Source organism: Bombus affinis, chromosome 11 (genome assembly GCF_024516045.1).
Source record: "Bombus affinis isolate iyBomAffi1 chromosome 11, iyBomAffi1.2, whole genome shotgun sequence".
Taxonomy (NCBI): Eukaryota; Metazoa; Arthropoda; class Insecta; order Hymenoptera; family Apidae; genus Bombus; species Bombus affinis.
The window spans coordinates 8,077,385-8,102,328 of record NC_066354.1 but is presented as its reverse complement, the minus strand read 5'-3'; the positions used below and the strand labels follow the sequence as shown (position 1 = coordinate 8,102,328).

General features: G+C 38.7%; 2 protein-coding genes across 3 annotated transcripts; one reads left to right on the top strand and one right to left on the bottom strand.

The window, feature by feature from the left end:
* Window positions 1-874: 874 nt before the first annotated feature.
* On the bottom strand, window positions 875-20,233 carry LOC126921854 (uncharacterized). 2 transcript variants are annotated; one of them, XM_050733815.1, is made up of 8 exons: window positions 16,448-20,233; window positions 15,450-15,760; window positions 14,962-15,225; window positions 3,903-14,458; window positions 3,166-3,262; window positions 2,936-3,110; window positions 2,330-2,589; window positions 875-2,225 (listed from the first exon to the last, which is right to left on the bottom strand). In XM_050733815.1, exons 1-4 carry the CDS (start codon window positions 17,719-17,721, stop codon window positions 14,214-14,216), a joined length of 2,094 nt encoding a protein of 697 aa, XP_050589772.1. In that variant the 5' UTR covers window positions 17,722-20,233; the 3' UTR covers window positions 875-2,225; window positions 2,330-2,589; window positions 2,936-3,110; window positions 3,166-3,262; window positions 3,903-14,213. The 2 variants fall into 2 exon arrangements, with proteins under 2 accessions (XP_050589772.1, XP_050589771.1); XM_050733814.1 differs by having other exon boundaries at window positions 875-1,361; window positions 2,936-14,458.
* Window positions 8,197-10,338, top strand: LOC126922326 (uncharacterized). The gene is made up of 2 exons (XM_050734807.1): window positions 8,197-8,797; window positions 8,885-10,338. Exons 1-2 carry the CDS (start codon window positions 8,197-8,199, stop codon window positions 10,327-10,329), a joined length of 2,046 nt encoding a protein of 681 aa, XP_050590764.1. The 3' UTR covers window positions 10,330-10,338.
* Window positions 20,234-24,944: the final 4,711 nt, after the last annotated feature.

Below are 24,944 nucleotides of genomic sequence, written 5' to 3'. Positions count from 1 at the left end.
CCACCATTTCCTTCGGGCCTCGCTGACTAATTCACGTATACAGAGGGATAGAGATGGCTGGAAATCTTGAAAGACTGTGATCTACTGCTCTCGTGTCTCCATAACATCGCGCATGAAATATTAGCCTGTTGACTCGGAATTTTTTCGATGATTCCGCCAGAATCGGTCATTCGAATACCACCGACGCGATGCGACGCAACGGCGAGAAGCGTGATAATTTGCTCGTGTAATTCGTTGATTCTTCAAGTTTAGTATCTTGTATAAACGATGTAAGACAACCTTCCCCCGTAGTAATTGATATTATACCGATATTAAATTAAGTTCCAGATATAACAGTGGTAACTTGAATCGTAAAAATTTGGTAGCGGCTTTGGTACAATTTTAGCTGAATGATATTCGTTGCGACATTTAAAGGTTCAAATAAATTTCTAAACGTACGAACCCGCTTAAAGATCTATATAATCGATCTATATAACGCGATGTATAATTTCTATATCATCTTTGGCAGCTCAATTTCGTTCTGCTATTTTCTACGATAAAACTCGTTATTTCGCCAATTTTTTGGGATACGCGTGCTATTATAACGCGTGCCATTTATAAAACAGAAGTGACATTTAATTATCGCATGAAAAACGTAGTATAGCGAGCAACGGCTCTGGTGCGGCACAAAAAATTGTTTAAATTGATTGTTCAACGGGGTTGCGTGAGATCTGCCAAATTGGTCGTACTTTCGAGGTCGTACAATATCTATGATATCTCATATGGTATCGTTTTGCAATTTCTAGATCGATCATATGGGTCCATTCGATGGTTTTCACGGCGAAAGGAACGAATTGCTCCGGTGGAAAATTTTCAATGAAAACATCCGTTTGGCTATTTTTATCTGAATTGCCATTTTAATTAATGCCGCGCAAATTGTTACAAAATTCTCTCATTATCCTCTTGTCCCTTTCAATTACAAGTAAATCAAACTAAACAATATATTCAATTTAAAGTATAAACGAGCCACGTCATGTGGTTATTCAGACGAGTAGCGTGAAAATTATTTAATAATAGAATTTTTTCTTGATTTTTTTCCACCGTAATTCGAACCATCCATTCTCGTTAAAAAAAGACGACGATGGATAACCCTGTCGCAAGTACGAAGAAACTGATCTTCAAGTCGTGTTCAACCGAAACGCCGCGATAGTTTGCCTCGTCGATATTTTAAAAGTTCATCTTCATCCTCAAGATGCTATCTAATACAGGATGTGTCCTCCATAACGTTGCAAGGTCTGGGTGATTGAATCCACCGATCATGATATTGATCATTGCGCGATGAAACAAATCGCTTGATGGAAGGCGAGCTAGATGGAACTTGGCTGAAATTTAGAAAACGTAGACGATAATTCGGGAAACTTTAATTTTAAGAATACGAGTCACGGTGAACATATAAAAAGAGTATATCTGGATGTTGTAAGACGCGGTGCAGCATACAAGTTCCAGTTTTATCTCCGAAAGATTCGTTTACCAAAGGAAGATATTGAAGTGAATGGCGACATTCTAATAACGTTGGAAATATGTACCATGTTCTTTTGTAATCTCTGCAATATTGGATTCAAGCGACCATCGTCACTGGAACCAAATAAGTCCACTGTATCGTATAAAAGAAATTCTATTGGCAATCCAGACGAGTCTCAATTCAGTTCTGTTAATAAATCGTTAATTTCGCTATAGAACATATATCTGTTATCAAACACTTGTATAGGACACCATTGAACATCCTCGTTAGCGTTATATCACGGAAAAGTATGTCTGGTGAAAGGTATCTTCCAGTAGCAGTCGAAGGTAATGAAATTGGATGATCAGTTGCAATATAAAAGATACAGCGCGCCATTGATCGTCAACCTTTTCCAGATAAGGGTATATTTCTCGTGATATCGCGGAGTTTCCATCGTCCTAACGGAATTCGTCCTCTTCTAGAGCTTTTTTTATCTATCTTCTAGATGATAAACTTGGCAAAACATTGATAAATCACATAACGTAGTTCCAGAATACCCGCAAGTTTTTGCCGTATCTTTTGCGCTCCTTCTTTCGGAGAATACGAGGATTCTGAGAATACGAAGCTTTGTTGAGATAATTTATCAATGCTGTTCACTGATAGCAATTAAAAAATGAATCTCTCGAGGAAAGTAATTCCACTCGTAGCAAGAAATGACATAAATTCCACAGCCAGAAGAATCAAACTGAAAAATAGGAAGAGGAGAAATGGGAAGGAAAGGTGTCTGATAACGTTTCATCAACGATTATGACAATTTGAAGGAGGCGAAACTTGGGCCGAGGTACTTACACGTAGTGCCACGTCAAATACTCTATTATGTACGACAGCATCCTGCACAGCCACACAGACGAGTTGTAGAAGATGTAGAACATTTTCAGATCCTTTGGTACGTTGGTTGCTTTGGGAGCGATCGCGCAAACCCGGTCAAAGCCTGTCCTATTGGTGAACTATGTTGCTCATGTTGTCTACATATTTTTAGACGAAGAACGAGGCAACCACTCTGCGGTACGCCACGTCAGCCGAAACGGCGGAAAATGTGGTAGAAATACCTTGATGGAAAAATCAATCGTGGCATCGCGTTAATCGAGTAATTTATGAAGATAATGTTTTTGAACGTTGAATTAAGGTGATCAAGGGTACCGAATTAACAATAAGAATTTTTCAAGCAAACGATAATAACTTTTTCTATGAAAGAAAATAGAATCCTTCTTTGTCTTACTAACGCTCGAAATATTCAAAGATGTAGCAAAAGATATGTAATTCCAAAATGCAGTAAAAAGACAATCTCGAAGATAATTGACAACGTATTGAATTTTAGAAGAATTTTGCCCTACGAGCGAAGAAAATTGTGACTTAACACGTTCTTCTCTTGTGGTTTTCGTTTGCGACGATTACCTACAGTTTCGCTGAACGTGTCGTTCTCCAACTGATGGCTGTGTCTGCCGTTCGTATTCGGGTCGATCACGTTCACCGTGAAGTTCAGTTTTTTCGCCAGTACCCCCAGGAGAATTCCGCCCAGGCTTCCATATTCTCTGGAGTAAACGTAGGTCAAACCTGGATTTATTCTGCCCTGAAATTTCAGCCCCTCTTGTTCCTGATCGAAAATGCTCACGTTGAATCGGTACCTATTGAAATTGACGGCGCGTCGATACGTCAGCGTCGACAACGAACACAGCATCCATCTTTTTCACGTCCCATCCACGCTTTCCAATTGTCTCCATGCTGAAATCGGCGTATCTATTAAAATGCTAAACGATTATAGGACACCACGTGCGGCCTGCGCTGCATCTGTTATTCAAATGACGATGAATTAAACATAAATGGTATGCGTTTCATTTCTACTAGATTATATCAGACCGGCTTTTTAACTATATTTTAAATTATGCTTTTTATTTTATACGAAAATAGTTAGTCGTTGGGAAAAAAAATCTTTGCAATCGGTTACGCTCGCTCAAAGCTTTGACCGATCGTACGTATACTCTTCCTTTACGCCCTACTCTTGACATTTGAAACTCAATCGCATGAAATTTCCATATAGGTACATTTCACGTTTTATTACTTTCTTCCAATTAATCGGTTTTCAGTGATATTTCGGTATTCCGGATATTATATGTTTGCCTGCCTTCGTGAATGAATTGTAAAAATTTAAATGAAAATCCTCGTGACTGGAGAGTGGTTGGACGTAAAGTACATCCTGAATTTGATACACCATAGTTTCCTCCAGATGTTCTATCGATCAGTGGTATGCTATCGTCCAATTCCGTCAGCAGATCGTTCCACGTAGCTAACACGATGAAATGTTCTTTGCTGTTTCAGTGAAACGACGTGTAAAAATTCAACAGCGCCTCGAACGAACTTTTACCTCTCGCGAAGACGACGTTCAACCGTCCACATATCGACGTAGTATTTGTCGTTCTTGTGCCACTATCCGCTTACGTTCCACTCATAGCGAAGAAGTTTCATCATGAATACTAATCTCCGCGTCACTTTTCTCCGAGCATCTCGTCTCTGCATTCTCGCGCGTTGATTCGTCCGTTGTTCCATTCTATGTCGAAGTTTATTGCGTCTGCATCATGATCGTTGCTAGAAATTCGATACGTGTATAACAACCGCGTTGCAGTATTCCGCTGTCGCCCGAAGGAGAACGTCGAAGTTTCGCAAAGTTCTCGCACTGTTTATGAAAATTCCGTGAAACACGGTTTTCCGTACAGTACGCACACAATCTCGTTCCAAACGAGATTAGTCTCGACGTCTCGATAGTCTTACGAAACTACGTTCCCTGCAAACTGTATCGAAGCCTGACAATTAGATATTGGTATTTGCAAACCAACTGCCATTATTTTCAGAATAGTCCGGAACGTAGATTAGAATTTTAGACAGGATTACACGGTTCTATAGCAAAATATTCTTCCGTTCAAATTACCCTATACGTTATCGTAGTTCCAAGAACGACGACAGCTCGACAATCCTCGATACGTAAATTAAATTTCTGTCGCTTCGATCGGCCCATAGATCATTGTCATCTTTCGCGGATGATCGCGTACGCCTAAAGAAATTTCTTTTCACATGCAAACTGTCGAGCAGCGTCAACGAATTTCCAAACAAGTAAATTCTCCAATTGCTTTTAATAACGACGATAAACGTTCGTTGGAGCGACGTGCCCGTCAGACTGCAAATATCCCTAAGCGCTTTTCCGTCAAATGCAAATAACCAACGCGCTACGCAGAAGCGTCAACGCTACAGAAATAGGCAATTACGTTTTGTTTACTCGGATCCTTATTTATCCGACGTCTTTCGAGACAATTCAGCCTCGTCGCGTTCGATCAAAAACTTATTGGCTGATTGAACACCTTCCGGTGTTGTTGATTCTCTACCTTCGATCATCCTCGTTCGAGTTTCCAACGACTATCTGTGCGATCGTATCTCCGACTCGAATCATGTCGAAGAAAAGAGAAAAGGGGGAAGACGGAGCGAAACAGCACGAGTGTCGAAATTTGCGCATACATACATATCTCGAATATTATCTGGCCACTATATTGGAAGCTTGGTTGCTGATGAAAATTTAATGAAGCAATTTAACGATGACACGGTGACCGATGGTCTAGATTAAACGGAAACATGGGCGATAGTGGCTGTGTCGGTTGGAAAATGCCAAGCACACTCGAGCGTGACGGCAATAGAACTTTCTGAGAAAGGGTTTTGGTTGATTTATCGAGTAACATAGCATCAGACACTTGTATAACTATTACGACGAAGTAGATTTATCGGGAAACTTAAACGTCGGATCCTTTCAGGCAGAAGCATAAGCGTTAAGGAATATTTGTAATCGATGGATTAAACAAATTGATTTCTTATTTATCTGGGACAATCCTCGATTTTCACGCGAGCAAAAGTTTCATATTTGCGTGTAGTCGTATTAATTGACACGGCATTCAATTGTGTACGTCGTATGATAAACCTCGACTTTTGCCACATAAAATTCCACCGAAATACGGTAGTCAAGCGCATTAGACATCTAGCGACTCGTTACATATTAATTAACTTCTCACCAGAAATCCATAGTAACCTTTAATTAAAGCCTGTATTCTTAGAGAGGTCGAGTAAATGGCGAAGTGTTAATTAAATCTTAATGGTAGATGGTGAATAAAAAGGAACATTTCTGAGCGTTTAATAAAGACAGGTTCTTGAATTCTGAGTGGCAAAAGGATAGGAAACAAACGGAAAACGCCTGTAACAATTTGTAAAGAAAAAGAAGTATTCTTACGCCAATTTGTGATTACGCAAATTTGAAAGTCAACGTGAAGACGCTACGAAGAATTAGGGAACAAAGAAGAAAAGTACCTAGAGCGAATCATTGTCGTCCGTATGGAGTAATATTCAGTTAAACGACCTGTCAAACTTTCGACGTTTGACGCGGAGGAGCCACATTGCGATGAAAACGTTTGCTCGATTTGCTCGGGGCAAACACAGCAGGAGGAGATAAATGCCGGAAAATGGCATGAAATATTTCGACGCGGCTAGCCTTCTCGTCGAAATTTAAGTAGCGAAGGCCCGCGTTAGTCAGACGCGAGGGTGATACTTGAAAGTTAAGAAAGTGAAACTCGACGAGAAGAACGATAACGAATCTTTTTACGGTCTACCTTTATTAGACCCGCGAGGCGAAATTTTCCAGGTTTTCTCGCTGATAAGAATCATTGTTTTTGTTCATTTTTCTTACGGTAGTTTCACTTCTTTCTCACTTTTCATTTTTGTGTACTCGCTTTATTTTTCATTCTGGTTATTTTTCTACTTTTTTGCTCCTTTCGGAAAGACGGATCGCCGTTCGTGTACGTTCGATATCGGATAAGCGGATAAGGACAGCAAAAGGAAGAGTCTGTGTTTGCGATATCGGATGGTTACTTTGTACCCACGATCTTTTTACTTTGTATTCTTCGTATCTATACGACCGACCACTCTTTTTTTTCCCCTCGTGCTTTTCACTTTCAGTAAAATTAATCGCGTTTGCACGTAAAGAAGTTGATCGGACGGGTAGGAAAATGGGCAGCAATCGTGCGATAACTCTTGGTTTCAATATCGGATTTGCGATAATATCGGAGTGCGATATATTCTGTACTTAGAATCTTATATTATCATTTTTAGAACGGCGCTTCGTTTATCCCTCTTAGTTACAGATTTTAGAAGAAATCTTAAGTTTGATCGCCAATATAGTTACTAGAAAATTGACTCGATACTAAATTATAGTATGTTTCAAAGATTTTATTACACGCCTTATTTTGATACACGTTACGCGAGGCGCTTAACATTAGCAAATTGTTCCTTAATTCATGAACGGTAACATACGTATCTACTTATCGACTTTCAAATACATTATTCAAGTTTTTCAGAAACTTTCGTAGAAGCTGAAGCTAATAGTTCTTTTCTTGGGACTAACTCGCGACAAATTCGTTTCCCAGCCATTTTATTTCTTCTAAACACTAGGTAGTGCTATCGTTATCCGCGAGAACTCGCGTGAGAAAGATCAACGATAGATCACAGTTCGTTTCACCACCTTTCATATCGTCAACTTCGTAGAAAAATGAGAAACAACCGTCACTGGTCGCGTTATTGATTTATTTACGCATGGAACAGGATGATTTACGACAGTGCTTTAGGTCGCTGCTCGGATATTCCTTTCCGAGGACGCTATTGATCCGAACGATTAGCACAATGTTTGTACTCCTCAAACCTGATCGTTATTCTTGTAACTTTTACATCTTTTCGATTACAATCTCGCGAACAGCCTCTTATTTTTGTAGATTTCTATCAAACTGGTGCATGAATATTTACATATATGTAGTATCGTGGGCAAAAGGCCTAAGATATCGGCCGAACCATAAACCATAAATATCGCGAGAGCCGCGACATTGTCGGGTACATCAATGTGTCGTCGGTCCTTTCAAGTGAATAATTTCGTGGAAAAGGGCTGCGTGACCCTAGCCACGGGTGTTTTCGGAACACGTGCGCGATAGGGCGGGAAAAAACAAAGGGATGCTAAAGCAGTGTTAGTTGAGAAGCGAGAGTGAGCGAGTGCAGAAGCCGGAGAGTGTGAATCGGGAAGTCGAGAGCCGAGTATGAGAATAAGACGTACGACAGCATTGTAATCAGTTCGTTGTTTTGAATATCATTTGTTAAATCAAAACGTCATTATTTGTCCTTTCCTCTAAGACCCATTTAAGATACTACATATATGTCGTATTAAAATTCCCATAACAGTTTTCTGTTCTAGCTTAAAACCGCTCGTATCTGCATGTACATGGATAATATCCTTCTGTCTTCGACGTTATCGTGCGCTAGCTTTGACGCGAGTGTTCTCTTCTTTCCGTGATAATCAACTGTTCCTATCTGCGGTATTAATAGTAAATAAATGGTTTTTTCTAGCGAACAAGAGATTATTAAGATGGAACTTTAAAAGCCAAAGAACTGCGTAGTGCCGTTTAATCTGAATAATTAAAAATAGTCAAGCAGATTATAAAGCTGTTGTGCAGCTAATGCCATTTTCCTTTTATAACAAACTTTCTACGGTATTCCACGAAGAGAAAAGAAACGATAAGTCTCTGGTGTGGCGTTAGTTAAAATAATAATAAATACGATATAAAATACGATAGAGACGAAAGGAAATGTTATATTCAACGTATCTGATCCCTCTCGGTATTTTGCTTTTATTAAAATCCTCCACTTTGGCGGAACACTCTCGGAACCACGATAAATTCTACTCGTCGATCGAGAGCAAGCCCTTATCTAGCCAGGAGACTGACAACCTGAGGCTGGTGTTGAATTTCATTCGCCAATCCCCTGAGTTTCATCCGCTCACGTTCTCCGTAATACTGCCGGAGTTTCAATCGAGCTTCATCGAATTTTTGCTGAGCTATATCGGGCAAAATTCGATCGAGGCCTACAAAGTCAGGGCGAGGGATCTGTCCCTGAAGGCCACTTGGATGAACCGACTACGGCTCACTTGGATCTTCGTCGTTCAAGACTTGTCCAGTTTTAACATCTTCGTTTATTGGCAATGGAATCTATGGAAAGCCGGTAATCAGTATTTGATTATCTTCACTGGAAAAGTAGTCACCACGCTCTGGACGGAGGCTTTCACAAACTTGTGGAGAAAGTACGACGTTCATCGAATCGTCGTCGTCGACGATGATTTTCGATGTCTGACCAGGTACATGCCGTTCGAGAAACGATCTAACAATGGCTTTGGCAGGGTATACAAATCATGTTTGGAGAAAAATCATTTTACCAAGCGATCCAGCGAATACGATCTTCTTCAAAATCCGCCAAAAGATTATAATTCGGGATATCCAGGCGAGATTCTTCGACTGAACAGAGATACAAGGTTATTCGAGAATTTCCAAAACTTGAATCATTATCCCCTGAACGTGCTGGTGTTCGAGTCTCTGCTGATGAACGTTTCATACGATACTCGGAATAGACTGAAATTGAGCAAACCAGACGCTAATGTGGCGTTTGCTCTGGAGAAGGCGATGGGGGCAAAATTTCGTATAAAAGCTATGAGGAAGGTTGATTTCATGGATGATCCATTCACCACTTCGTTGACAGACATCGAGGCTAGAAACGTGGACATGATTATCACCGGATTTTTCGTCAAGGTTTATAGCAAATTTGGAAAGTTTCAGTTCACCTGTGCCATGTACGAGGACAAGCTGTGCTTCGTGTCGCCCGATTCTGGTCTGGTACCCAAAGCTTATATGCCTTTCTTACCGTTTCAAAAGAGCTTATGGTTTCTGCTAATAGCATATAACATTACGGTTACGTTCCTGTGGTGCTTGGTGAAACACATTAGCGAATCGTTGCGACGTCAATACAAATGTGCCAATTCTAGTCGACGATTAGAAATTAATCGTTCAACGAGAAAACCACATGCATGGTATCTCCCCAAAAGTGGAATAAAAAATTATTTTCCAATCAAAGAACATCGTTCGTCTGATGTATCTAATTACAAAGAACCACCAGAAATTCCCCGATACATCAAAAGTCCGATCATTTTTATCGAGTACCTTACCTATCCCTTTCAAACAAGCGAAATTCCAGCGCAGAGAGCTCTACTCCTCGGCACCCTATTTTTCGCTCTTATCCTCAATGGGCTGTATCAAAGCGTCTTGGTATCTAGCCTAAGTAAACCGTTCCATTACCCTCAACTACATAATCTAGAAGATGTAGTAGATTCTGGAAAGATCGTGATCACCAAGTATGCGAATTTGAAGAACGTATTCCTAGACGATACCGAACTAGATGCGACGCTGGCTCAGAGAATTCGCCTGATCAACACTCAACGATCTACGAAGGATATCGTGGCGTACGAAGATAAAATCGCGATCACCAGATATTACTCGTTGGAGCTCGATGATTCCGACTATTTCGACAAAGAAGGAAATCCCCTATTGAACCTGGTGGACGAATGTCCGATGAATTATAGAGTGTCTTACGTGTCAAGATTGCATTCACCTTACGCAGAGAAAGTGGATTTTGTGTTGTTAAGGTTGAGAGAAGCGGGCCTGCTTAATTTCTGGTTCGATGATATGTTGTATCGTATTAAGATAGTTAAGATAAAGAAAAGGAGATTGAAGAAGGATATGGCGGCGATGAAGAGCTGGATGAGCGACAAGATCATGTTATCGCTGGATCATTATTTATTAACGTTTTTATTGCTGTTCGTTGGCTTGTTTGGATCTACCGTGATGTTCTTCGTGGAACTGTACATGGCGAAACGAAGCACAAGAAAATGTTAAAATAAACAAAAGGAATGCTCGTTTCAAAATTTATTTCTTTTAGGGGAAAATTCAAACCGAGAAATTGCTCGTGACCAGAAACAGAGAAAAAATAGAAAGTATGTATTTTATTTGTTGGTTGTGTAACAAAAAAGTTTTACCACTATCGTGCAGTTATCACGAATTTTTCTATTTGGTTTATACCGCGTATTTTCAATGTTGACGTCCCACTAACGGTTTGAGTAGACCAACAGTTTTTTCCACGATGAAACAATTTCTGACATTTTTTTTTACTTGCTTCTTATTTTCCCATTTGTTTGGTTTTCCAGGCGGAATACTGGTAAATTTAAGAACAGAACAGCCGGTGATCGGCCGAATCGACGATTTGTTATTTTCGCCTAGACCAATCCTTCCTCGCGTCGTTGAAACACGAACGATCCTATCTATTATTTGTCTCCATTCATCTACTTGACGTGATAAAAGGAAATATCTTTTGACCTACTTTAAACAGAAACAGATCGATAATTGTTTTCTCTATTATCTATTATAAACGAAGAAATAGGGAAATAAAAAATGTGCACTCGTCGCTTTCGATCAAGCGACTTAATCAACCGAATCGTTAATTATACAGGTCGCATCGTGAAGATTGATTAATAATTAAGCCGATGTATTAATGAGGTTCTATGTACATCGTTATTAATGAGAAGCAATTAAAAGTGTATGTAAATCACGGCTATAATACGTTAAATGCAATTTGATATCGTGACATTTGGTGCATTAATTATGATAGAAGCGTTTTAGAATTATTATAAAATCACGCGAACGATGGTCGCACCTCGATGGATTTAATATTCTAAGCACGTACTTCGTTTCTTCACAGCGGATGTTCCACTAAATGCGATTAAGTTGTACCTGTCTGTGTTACGAGAGTGCTTCTCTGATACTCTTTTTCCCTTTGTCCTCGGAAACGATTGAATCTGAATCTGTTGAAATAAATCAGCGCGATCAGAGAACGAAAATCTCGCGCCCTTGCAGAAAACATAGTCTTTATGTAATTTTCCTACACGACTGATCTTGCTTATTCTTTTATACTGTTCATACTGTTCGTTACTAATTTTCATGTATACGTCGGTACAATAGTCTGATGATAGTCGGTTGTCGTTCCGTAAATGAATTCGTAAAAGCTGTTAAACTGAATTATAAATAGCGCTATAAAAGATATGCATATAAATCTCGCTTCGTGGGGCATCCATTTTCCATGTTCTACTCTTCTGAACACAGCCGTCATCCACTTCGTTTTTATTTTTGTTTTTCCTGTGTAGAAACGTGTAAAAATACGGCTAGAATTGTTAAAAACTACACGTCGATGGAAAGTACTGATTACGGGTTGAAATTTGTTTTTTTTTCTGTACATTTCAGTAAATCAATATCATTGATAAACGAATGCGTTTGTATTACAAAGAACATCATAAATTTGATTACATGCAGATAGATTAACAGACAATTTCGTTATAGAATAAACATTAATTAGTTTTACGATGAAAATGGGACGAATAAAGAAACTCCTCCATTCGTTATTTCATCGGAATCGTTTTAATGTTCTACAGATGAGCGGCTATATGAAATGCGACTATAATCGTAAAACGATGAAGAGGGTGTCGTGAACGACGAGATACTGTCTATAGAACAGGGATACTTTTGTGCTATCTGACTCAATTATGATTAGCAAAACCGATTGTTTTGCTTTCGAGAAGGGAAAATTAACGCCTGAACGGCATCAAACGAATGCACGCCGCGTTATTATCACGTTCTGGTAAATTTTAGACATAATCCTTTGAGCATCAGGAAATTACCGTGTGACCGTTTACCCTGTTACCGTTTCATCGCAGATAAGATGGTTGCTGAAATTACTATTCACGAGATCGTGGCAATGTGGGCATTATGTCGAAGAAGATTGCGTGTCGTGGTTTGAAATTGTGATTGTGTTCGGCGAGTACGAAGCATGTCCCTATCTTCTGAACTTAGAATAGCGTTTTACTTTGTTGAAATAACGATTAAGAACTATACCGAGAGATCTCCTTAGCCAATATCCTTCCACGTTAAATTAGAAAATAGAAGAAAATCGGTTCGTTAAACGTTTGAACGCGGACAGACAGATCAATTAACATACACGTGATTACACGAAGGTAAGAGACGCTTCTTAGATATACTTCTCAGACTTCTATACGTATACATTTATCGACATTGCAGATATTCTCGTCTTTTTGATACTCAAATTGTACATCGTTTGTTGCTGCTATGTACACTCGGAAAATGTCTTCTTCTACATCCACCTTTCAAAATTTCAGAAAGGTGGAACGAGTCACGGGGGAAAACGACCGAATTTAGTATATTTTTAACGATCGAAGGAATTTATTCGCAAAGGAGATACTTAGAACGAGAAAACGTCAAAGGGAATTCGATGTAAGATAATTCTTTCGAATGACAAAAATCCTTACCAGCGATCTTCGTCTTTAACGGAATATTCTATCGTATTTCTTTGACAAAATCGATTTTTCTAATGATCAACTGCATTCGAAAGTGCAGTCAATTTTAATTATTTCTCTTTAAAAGATTCGTGCAGGTTATCGAAACATCAAAGAATATATATGTAAAATGTCAATCGGAAAAATTGTATAGCTTTTTCGTAAAAAAATTCCAAAAGACTCTTGAAACTCTAACGATCGGGCTGCTCGCGGTCCGCTGATCAGCATACTAAGAACTTGAACGAAGTTAAGCGTGGTGTGGGAGTGATTAACTTAGATGCGTGTCTTATCCCTTCAAAGAGCTTACTTTTCCTTAAACTCGTTCGTTGCATAATTACGTAAAACTTAATTCTCCACGTCCTATACTCGAACTTGCATCGTGTCGTGTCACTCACAGTTCGTTCGTGGAAATTATTCCAAGGACCCATTAGAGCAACTCTAAAGTAAGATAACTTTCAGCTTCGCAATCTGTAAGCAAAGTCCAGCGTTAAGTTCCACGAAGAGAAACCTAGATATTACGAAAGTGATACCTTTTTTGTAAAAGGTATTTTCAGAATTTTGAATAGATTATTCGCAAAATAGCATCGAGATACGAGTAGATTAAAGCCTATTCAATTGCAGGTGGAACAGAGTGGTTCGTTTAATTTTTGGAAAAGTCGTCTTCACAGCGGGAAATGGATAGATAATGCCGAAAGCGTTGCGTAGCGTAGAAATTGAAGTAAAATGGGACAACTAGTGCCAGACAGTCAATGTCAATACCGATGTTCGATATAATTCTCGCTATGTTCCTTTGATCCTCTGACGAATATGGATATGACGACAAAAATTTTGTTGTCTCATGAAACCAGAGATAAACTTTTAGTCGTGAAAATATTTCGCTATATAAAATCATGCACGAATGAACAAAAAGAAAAAAACAGAAACAATTCTGCTTCTATCGACTCCTGTGTATTGTTTGCAACAATCCTATTGTTCAAACAAGGTAACTATCGTTGAATAAATTGTTAAAATCTATTGGATAATGGATGAAATCGAAAACGTTGAAGTATCTTTTTGCAGTGCGAAAGAAAGATAAAAAAATGACAAACGTAGATGTTGATATATGTAAACCCGTTGATCGTTTTAAACGGTAAGAAATTGGCCAAAGTGTCAAGTAAACGAGAAGCATGTTTTTTCTTATCGAAGACGAGGAAAGACAAGATGATAAATCTCCTTCAGCCGAGACTCTTCGCGTTTCATTCGCACCATTTGTTTCATTCTAGCCGTCGAGCAAAACAGAATGTGGACAGGGCGGAACGATTTCCACGTCAGTTGCCGCTTTTTACTTCCAGCCAGGTATAACCATTTCGGACGTATTTCTCCGAGCGGAGGACGTGCAAATTATCGGACGTTGTTTTGCTGACACTCGTAGATAAATACGATTATGCTCATGGCCAGTCCGATGCACAGTATCCCAAATGGGATGAATAAATGCCGGATCGTGATCTTCCTATGCATCGTCGAGCCATTCAGCACCAGTGCCGACCGTTTCTGCGATTGGTATATGCTCTGATACCACTTTCCATAGAAACCACCGTTGTTTAACCGGGAGAGAATGTTGTTTATACGACCACCATATGGAGATCCTGGAATAACGTTCACGTTTTACAATGCAGCTGGAAATTTCGATCTGACGTGTGGATATACATATAGCTACGAATTGGCATAAATGATATCAGCGAGAAAGTAGAAGATAATGGAACATAGTTGTGATAATAATGAATCGATGGAGGAAGAAAGTGGAAGACGATCGGTGGTAGGGAATGCAGAATTTATCGATTAATCGCTGGTGGTGAGCGAATGAGTAAGGAAATGAGATAACTTGCAAAGGAGGTACCTGTCTGGGTTTTGCGGATATTTAAGAATTTAATACCGATAGAGTAGTAGGTAGCGAGGAACGATAAGGATAAAAGTGCGAAAGAGTAATCTTGAACCATGTTGCTCGAAACAATTGGTGAAACGATACTACGAATTCTCACATATCGAGAAAGATTACTTTTCGGATACTGGTGAAATAAAAATGTACGGATAACTGCCCTACGATATCCGATCCGCTAATCGTTTTGAACAATTTATTTGCTCTACGAACCTTTTGTAATTATATTGGCGAGAATGTATTCCTTCGGACATTCGCTGACGACGTGCAGTCTTTCCATTTCTTCCTCGCTGTATTTAAATGGCAGTGTCTCGAGTCGATGAAGATAAGCAGCATCCTTCGCTTTAAATAATCTTCTATACACCTCCGATTTGTTCGTGTATATCAATCTATCGTTTAGCTGTTTGATTATTGGCGATGTAATGTCAGTCAACGCGTCGTCGAGAATATCTCTGGTGTCGGTTAAAATCGCGAGACCTGTCAAGCATAATTCCAAGATTTACAAAGATGCGATAGCCATACACGTGTATATAATTTTTCTTCTTCAAGCATTTCGAGTCTATTACAACTGGAACGTTAAGAATAATCACCTCTTTGTAAATAGATTTAGAAGAGATTAACTGAGAATAATTTCTTCCACGTTAAAGCGTAAAACGTAATAGATTAAGGAACAAAATGAATATTCAAAAATGGAATATTACCGCTTTCTTTCAACTGCTCCAAGGTATTGATGTCCTCGTAATATAATCTTTTACTGAAACTAGAGGCAAGCTGAGAAGTGATAATCCCATTAAGGATCAAACTTAGAAACAAACTGCACATCATCAACAACCTCTCGGGGAACCAAGCCTGGCCCAATTTAAAGGGCTGCATCAGTTGAAACACAACTTTTGTTAAATATCTGCCCAGCCACGTGACAAAGGATAAACACATTTCGTTGAATCGCTTCGAGCGGCCTTTCTTCGTTTTTATCGTCGATCGAACATTTGGCGTTTTCTCGACTAGGTAAATTCTGTTAGCAAAACGAGAATAATCATCGTATGCAATAAATAATTCTAATACTCATTCATCTCCTCTTATTTTATATTATAATCGAGCCTGGTGAATGACGAGATTCGTAAAAAGAGAAACAAATTGACGTTCAAATAGAGAAATTAATGTAGGATTCGTTAAAACGTTGACGTGTATTATATTTATCGGGCCAATTTTACCGCTTTCTATCGTTCTGCAATGCCAGAAAAAATTTTATTAAAAGCGATTTCGAGCAACCGGCGAATTGAAATGATATCACCTTGTTTAAATCAAAGTCTTCCTTTAAATATTTTTTAAAATATTACCTCCATATTTTAAAATTACTTATTGCGGTAATACAATGTAAACTATATGAAATATAAGCGAAGAACTTGATAAAACTCGACAGTTTTTGCGACCGTTTTATATACTCACATATATCTCTTTATGATAAAAGCTCGACCCGTTTTCATCCGTACTAACTCTATCTCATATCTCTCCCTTTCGTACTTTGTGTAAACTCATATTTTATTCAAACAATGACTCGCCAATACGCAAGCGAAATATCGATGTACCCTGGCAAGCGGATTCGACAATTCCTCGCAATCTCTCCTTTGCCTTTGATGAAATCTTTCGCAAGGTAGAGAACCAACAGACTGTACATTCCGTATTTTCAGCACTTACTCACCCGTGTGCTTCGTCATACGCTCGCTTCTTCGTAAATTTTGGAGCGATTTTGACCACGCCTCCGTTTCGTTTCTCGAGGAAGTAAAAGCCAGTCGGATATTCGCAGCAGAAAAGTACTGTTCCGCTTTGTCGAATAGCTTCGAACCTTTCGTTCTTCAAGATCGTATAAATCATCGAGATGACGAAATGCGTGGCGAACACTAACAACCAGGCTTCTTCAGTGAAGATCTTGAAGATCACAAGATAATCAGGAACTGGTGGTGCTTTAGGAACAAGCACGCATAATTTGTCGCTGGTGATCGGCGTCGTGAACTCTAGCTCCCTGGTGGAATAGTCTTTAATGAAAAAATGATTGAACGATACGTCTGCAAACTTATAGACCAAGTGTCCAATAGTCCCAAAAAATATTCCGTTCTCTTCCCAGCCGAATCTATCTTTCGATCTAATTAGAACGAACGTCACGTTCATCATTTTACAAACTTCTTCGAGATATTTGAAGTCTAATCCAGAAAATTGGCCGTTCTGGAAAGATATCGTGCTCGTTTCGAAGATGGAGATTTTTAACGGGGATAATTTAAAGTCTCTTCTATCCTTGATGAAAAAATCCGATATATCGGTGGTATTTGGTCCGTTGATCAATAGAAAACCGTCCTTGTTCGATTTAACACAGTTCCAATCGCAGCTGGTGTTAACGCTATACCCAGTGTGACGAGCAGCGTAATCGAAAGGGTCGTATCGAATCACTTTGTCAGCGGCGAACAAAAGCAGCTTATAAACCCTTCTAAATCTCCAAAGCCTCTCGAACGCCCACTTGCAAAATTTCTCGTATACCGGCGAATCGAAGAATTGTAGACCCTGTTCTTGAAGAATATAGAAATTTTCTGGATGCCAGAACGACATCAAATGCGGAGAACTAAGGATATCCCTGAGATGTTCCACGTTCGAGAACAACAGCAACACGCAACTTTCTGTCTCTATGGTCTGATAATCGCGTCTCATGTTCTTGTACTTCAAAGATATTGCATGTTTTAGGCTGACTAGTTTGGTGGAGACGTTTAAGCCGATTAGAATGTCACGAGGAACATCAAACGCACGATGGTACTCGTAATCGTCGAATACCACGGTCAACATTTTCGTGTAACTGGTCATGGCCCACTTTTCTACAAAAGGATATAAGTTGGAATAGTTGCCCGAGTAATTCGGTTCGAACAATTCGCAAGCGACACGGAATAGGATGGTCGCGGTCAGCAACATGACGGGGAACTTGCTGCGCATCTTCCGAAAGCGTTACAGGCTGCGACCAGAATCGGATTTTTCGACGACAACGCGTTAGAAGGACTGGGATTTCCGAGATCCTTGATGTTTTCGATGTAATCGTAGTTCCGGTATACAGGATGATTCGATCGTGGTCTCTGGAAATTTACCATCACATACTTTTGTTAGGAAGTTAGATACAATTACCATTGGATATAATTATAAAAGATTTTGAAAATTTATATTTATCGACCTCTTCTTTTAATCGTAAATCGCCGCCGTATACATAAAAGTTGAATCAGCTTGTATATTCGATAGATTTTCAAGGTAACAAGGGATCGACAGAATCATGTCAAAAAATCCGCCGTGGCGTCGCGAAGGTCGGGCTTGACAGCAGCCAATCCAATGGTTCGAAATTCACCGAGCATCCAGTTAATTCAAGGAAGCCAGTTAATTCTCTCGACCCAATAAACTCCTTCGACGCTCGGTCGTGGATCGCAAATCAGCTTGGCGTCGAGTTCGAAACTTTATTATCTCCCTCGAAACCATTTAACGAATCTCAAAGCAAACACAGCTTCGCTCAGGATTCCCTTTAAAAATTCATCGGTTGTCAGATCGTAGTTTCTTGCCAAAAATTTCTCAGTTTCATTCTAAAATGAAACTGTCTATCGATCAATGTCGATGTACTCGTATGAGAATTAATTCGAGATAACGGCTCTCCGATTAGAGTCCAGCAATTCGAATTAAACCTTCGTTTCTGTTTCCAACAGAAACTCATTTGGTACGGTTTAACGCGTTTAATTATTCACCTCGTTATAATAACTTTACCACGTCAAATTCGACAACAGACAATTCTGTGTTTCTCGCAAGCTTCGTCGGGCGAAAGATTGGTTTCGTGGCAAACGAACGTGGCTTCTTTGTTGGATGACTGATAATTGCTTGGGTCGTTTCCAGTAGCAAGCCTTTTTTCCCTTTCTGCTTCGTGACGAATAGCCAATTTGTTCGGGATTAACGAGTCGGGATAAGAATTAAGAAGGACTTGTGGAAACAGAAGTCGTATTTCTTGAAGGCTGTAGGTAATGACGCAATTACTTTACAGAGTTTTCTATTGCCGGTAAGAACGACATTTGTCGTTTCTCGTCGAGGATTTATCGGATATCATTTTAACCGTGGTTACAGTTTTAATTATAGTTGAAACAAGAGTTCTGTTTCGTAACGTATCGATGGAAATCGAGACGAAGGTGGTAACAAGAAGGGAGAAACTAATAACTTGTTTAATATTTTCGTTAATCGTTATCGATAATGATGTTTAAGAGTATCCGCGTCTTTCAGATATTTGACGTTAGTTGGAAGGTTTTACGCGAAGGAGTTAGTTGTTAGTTGAGAGTTTACGCGAACGAAGGGATTGATGTAAAATCCTTCGAACAGCGTAGGTGGTATTATCGTAAATGCGATTACGTCATATTCTGACGAAAGAGTTATTTTGGATATTAGAAGATCGAACTTCACGGTGGCTCCTATTGTAACCTATTTTGTTCTCCCGCGTTATTTATCTCTTATATATTCGTTCTTCCGACAATAAAGGAGATATTAAGTAGGAAGAATCTATAGTAAAAAAGAAAGAGAAGAAAACAAGCGACTAAGCGCAGTCATACAACGAAAAGACGTAAGGTAGGAAAATGAAGAGCATAAAAAGAAAATACAATGCAATGCTAGCATAATAAAAGTTATAACGATGTCTGGTGGTATTATTTGCAACCGTGAATGTAGTTTGATGTCTGGAATCAAAATCTTCTTGTAACAAAAAGGACAAATTGACAGATTTGTATATTTGCTTGACAATTGCTTCGACATTTGACGATTTTACTTTTATATTAAAAGATAAAATATTCTACGTTAAACGGAGAAGAGCTATTTCAAGAAAGTTAATATGAAATTCAGAGAGCAAGGAAAAGTTGCAACTCTGTTACTTCCAGAAGCGTTCTGCCCGATCGTTTCGCTTCATCTTGCAACTTTATCATTTCCGTCGATGAACGCTGCGTTCTTTTTACATTATTTGAATCAGAACGGATGCATGTTTCGGTGCTTTGTTAACGTCAGGATTTGTGATGCTGTAACGTTTCACTATGGTCGCAGCGAGTAAGTTTTTTGTACAAAAACTTTTGCAAACAGTCACGAACTCTTTTTTGTGCAGGTTGAACAAACGAATGGGAAAAAACGTCCAATAAAGACAGATTAGAAAACTTTCAGAGAACGCTGTTCGAACTGATGATTATTTTTTTGTAATACCAGAAAAAAAAACTATAGAAGTCTGCTGGAAAAGTTACTTAGAATGAAATTTTACGACTTTTCTTTATAGCAATTAATTTCGAGTGAACCGTTAGCTTTGGATAATCGTTATTCTATTGGTCCAATATCGTTATGATAGTTTAAGTTAATTATAACAAGAACTAGAGAAATAAGTGTTAAAAGGTTAAAGGAGAAATATTAACGCTGTATCGTAAAGATTATGTACAGTTGTAAGTCTGGTTGATAGCTGCGAAGCATTCGAAACTGAAAGAATTAAATAAATACTACTACGATATTGTTATGACGATATAAAATTGTTGTTAGCATGTTCGTACAGAAACCGGCAAATTAAATGCAAATAATATTTAATTATCGTCTCCACACGTTTGAATCAATTCGAACCGGATTCCACGCGAGATACATGATTAATTGCTGTAAACATTATCATTTTTTGCTTTCTCAAAATCGATTTCATTCGAAACAGAGGCGTAACAAAAGTAGAATTAAAAAAAAGAACAAAAATTACGAGGACGTATTTTCAATTCTAAAGTATCGATTGAAATTTCCCCATTGTCTGTTTCCATATCCTGTTTCCACGTTCACGTCATCGCGTCATCCAACGTTACAACCCAGAGCAATCTACTCCTTGCAAAATTCTAATCAAAGGTACCTTAAATCATGGTATCTGCGATGTACAATAATTAGCGCATGGAAACTTCATATTCTTCAAAGAGCTCTAACGAACGAGTGCGCGTAGCCCGGTGGTATTCATGCGTACACGTTAATCATTATGAGACGCCGACTTCCATTAATTACACCACGTTGAGTTCTACCGATATTTATACAGAGAATCCACGCGGGGAATAGAGGCGCGAAACTTTTCCTATCGTATTACATAGTTATATGATTACATCATAAATGTGAAGTGCTTAATAAAATGGTAGGGCGCGTTCATCGGATACGGTTTAACCGGAGATATTTCCGAGAGAGTAGCGCGTTTTAGGTTTCCAATAAACTCTGGATTAGAGTTCGTGAGCGTCGAAACGGAAACAATAAGCGAACGAATCAACAATGTTTCCTCGTCTGTGCCACAGACGGGCAGATAACACAAATCGAATGACCCCGGGGTGATTCGAATGCAAAGTAGCATCGTTCGAGCCTCTGTTAAGTTGGGGTAGCACGAAATTTAATCGAGTCCTCGGTTGTTGTCGTTTTCAAACCGAGAGCTTTTGAAGATAAAGTAATCCCAATTTGCTAGGTCGATGTCAGGCTTGAATGATTAATCGCTCGATTCCATGAGTATACGAGGAAAAGAGAGAGAGAGAGAGAGAGAGAGAGAGAGAGAGAGAGAGAGAGATCCGGAATTTATATAAAATAAGCAAAGGTGAATTCTTCTCGATACGATCTTTTTATGTAAGAAAAGCGGAAGGTAAATAGAGTAATAATATAATTAGTACGAATTAAGATACTTCTAGCTGATCGAACGATTGGCAACATGAGCGAAACTTTGGTAGAGTAAGCTATTTGAAGCTCTTTCTCTATCTCATCGTAAATAACAAGAAAGAGAGTAAGGAGAAACTTTCGTAATTCTTTTAGAAACTGCCCCGGAGCCGATCGCGTGCTAGTTGTTACATGACAGAGGGATGGAAAGTTGCGTAAGCAGGAAACGGGTGTCATTTATCGGCAACGTTATTGTGTCAGCTGCAAGGATTTTCAATATTTCCTTGGCAAGTTTACATGAGGCAACGCAGGTATTTTTTTAGTACAGAAAAATGAACAAGCAGAAGGAAAGAAGAATAAGGAAAGAAACTTACACGGCTTCTCTTTCTTTGTGAAGGAGTTCTCGACTGCCACTTGTTATTTCACCTTGCCTCGTTGATTAAACGAGGAAAAATCGTGAAAAAGATCGTAGAAAAATCGGAAAAAGAGATGGAAGGTAAACCGAAGAAAGGCTACGATATCAAGGATAAGGTGAAATCTCTCGAGACAAACTTCGAGGCTACACTGAAACTTTCACTAGGAGTTCGTGGCAACACACGTTAGAATCGAAAGCGATCTGATAAGCGGATATTACAAGGGGATTGGTATCGTGTAGATCTGTTTGCTTTCATAGTAGACCGTCGACATTTTAAATAGGATTTAGAAGATATATTTTATGCGGCCCTCGATAACTATCTATATCGTGTTCGTTGAAGAAGGTTTTATAATTCACCACAATTGCCATGATCGTAGATATCGTGTCATTTAGGCCGAACCCTTACATCATGTAAGTAAATACACACATAAAGAATCAGTTTGTTTTACGGAGAACCTGTCACGAATGCACATGTTTGTTGAGATGTGACACATAGTTGTTAATTATTAATTGCACAAAATTACGCGTGTTTGCCTTCTCAACTTCCTGGAACTGCTCACTTTTATACACTCGTACAATTTATTTTAATGAACTGTAATTTTGCTCGAATTTGTTATGCGTATGTAACTAAAAAAATTGAATATTTATTCGTTTCATGAAATATTTAATATTCGTTTAATGAGTCGAGCCGAATTCTAAAATAAAATTCAGTCCCACTTTTCAAAATCGCCCTGATATCTTTCTCACTGAAACGCCAACCATCGATCTGATCATAATTTTCTTATACTACTGTAGCAGGTATACGAGCTATCGCTATTTAACCGGAATAGCGTCGATGCTCGAAAAGAGACAGGGGTTGAGACTGTAGGTATATTAATTTCCCTGATTGTGTGTAACTTTCAGCTGAATGCCGGCTAAAGCAAACTTGCGGTAACGCGATGCCTGGGTCGTAACTTTGATGTTTATCTTTCCGAAGAAGATCCAAGATCGGTCGATCGCAAGCGAATGGAAAATTGCGTGTTTCTGTTTGATCTTTAAAACGACGAACGCTCTAAACCTTCTCCAAAATAGCAGTCCAAAATTGCATCATTTATCGTGTTTGATTTGTAACCGAATGTAGAATCTTTGTTTGGCATTTAATTAATAAACTTGTGAAAATTTTGTTGTATTTAATATACATTTTCTACCAAATTATGTTTCACTTTCGTATTCTATTATAGACAATAGAGCCACTTTGATAAGATTTGAGGGATAACTTCGGTAGCTTGGGACGCTGAATTTCGAAATGCAGTTCGAGCAATTCTACAAAGTTGGACCGATGTTATTTATAGGAACAACGTTGCAAATCCCGGCACGTTTTCTCAGCGAACGGACGAATCCGAGTAAAAAGTGAAATTTCATTCAGTTGAAACTTTGAAGTGTTTTAATTTAATGAGCATGTTAAATATATTCGACAGACTACTCTTGGGAAAGGAGCAGCTGTTTCCTTCCTTCGTTGTTCGGATACAAATAGCTTTTAATTTAAATCGTTTGTTACGAACAGTTTACCAATGGATTTAGGTAGATTCATTCTCGTTTCTCGTCATAATTTCATCATGATTAAACGATCCTGGTCGACATTAATCAAAACCTTTTTCAAGGCTTCTTCTCCTTTTCTTTCCTTCTCCTTTCTTCGAAAGCGAAAGCAAATATCTTACCACATTAATTCTCTTTCCTTATGAGTTCGCCTGACACTTCTGTTTCATGGACAGACATAATTCAAACTTTCCTAATTCTGGCAACACGACACGTGATCTTCCATCAAAATGAAATTCCGAAATAAGTTAAGTAGATTTTGGGAAATGTTGCGCAATTTCGTGACTTTCGTGATTCATTGTAGGCTTTACAAAGCTTTCGAGTGTCACAGGATTGAGTGAGCTATCGGTCTGCAAAAGCCTGAAAGAACGTTTCACTGAAAATGACGAAAACATCACGAAAGACTGTGCATGCAACATTCAATAAGATCGTAATTTTATGAAGATAAATGCTTTCCAAATCTTCTTTACATTTCGTTACAAATTTTACGGATGACCCGGTACTTTGTTGAATTAACGTATGCGACTAAAAATACGAATAGGATAGACATTATAGCACATACCACAAGCTGCGATATATTTTCACGTTGTCTATACGCGCGATTGTAGTTGCTATGAAAGGATTAATACCGATTGTTACAATTGACCGAATGTTGAATTTTAGAAAGTTTATAATATTTTTATCATACACCAATGGCGTGTCAATTTCTCATAATACAGACAGTTACATGGAAAATGCGACTTCGATATAGAACGGATAACAATACTATTAATTTAATCCTAGCTTACTTGCATAATTTACTCGTTAACTGACATATGATAAATACGCAATCAACAAATTTTTAATCGAATTCGGTTAGAATTTCAAATTTCGAGCCGTGTGTAATATTCGTTTTAATGAAGACTAACTAGTTTCCACGTTCGATAACCCCAAATTGCCGGTAGCATACGTTGGCCAACTGAATCGCTCCATACTTCTATCTGTTACCAGTCGGCGATATTCTATAAAAATTACTCCCTTTTCGATATTCGCTGGCACACGCGTTTTTCTCGATAGGAATATTAAGAATGCAGAATGCAAATTTTGTCCGCGAAACATTTTCCGGTAGCCTGATTTTCTGATGAAATGTTCGTAAACATACGTGTTTGCGCGAATAATTGCGATCGTACGAAATAAATAGAAAAACGTATTAGATGTACAAACATTCACGAGTTTTCCTTTTGCGAACGAACGCAGAAAAACAAGCCGAATTTTGTTGCAAAAGTTAGATTCGACAGAGCCAAGAAACAAGGAGACTACTACGCCTTTCATTTGGCTACAAGCGAAACATTTTTCATTTAACTCGAGCGACGTTTGATCCGTTTTTTAGCGAGTCTATTTGTTTAGTTCTTTGTTCGATCTATCGCGGGTGAAATGAGGAATATGTTTAACGAGAAAGAAGGGGGTAATAAATTGAAAGGAACGAGAAATTTATATTCGACACGATTCGAATCCTTCAAGTCAAATTTTATATAAAATAGAAGTC

Coding starts and splice junctions, on each gene's coding strand:
- LOC126922326 (XM_050734807.1), top strand. CDS start 8,197: ATGTTATATTCAACGTATCTGATCCCTCTCGGTATTTTGCTTTTATTA. Junction 8,798..8,884: donor TGGCAGGGTATACAAATCAT/GTTTGGAGAAAA, acceptor CGGGATATCCAG/GCGAGATTCTTCGACTGAAC.
- LOC126921854 (XM_050733814.1), bottom strand. CDS start 17,721: ATGCGCAGCAAGTTCCCCGTCATGTTGCTGACCGCGACCATCCTATTC. Junction 15,226..15,449: donor GGAGCAGTTGAAAGAAAGCG/GTAATATTCCAT, acceptor TATGCTTGACAG/GTCTCGCGATTTTAACCGAC. Junction 14,459..14,961: donor CGCCAATATAATTACAAAAG/GTTCGTAGAGCA, acceptor ACGTTATTCCAG/GATCTCCATATGGTGGTCGT.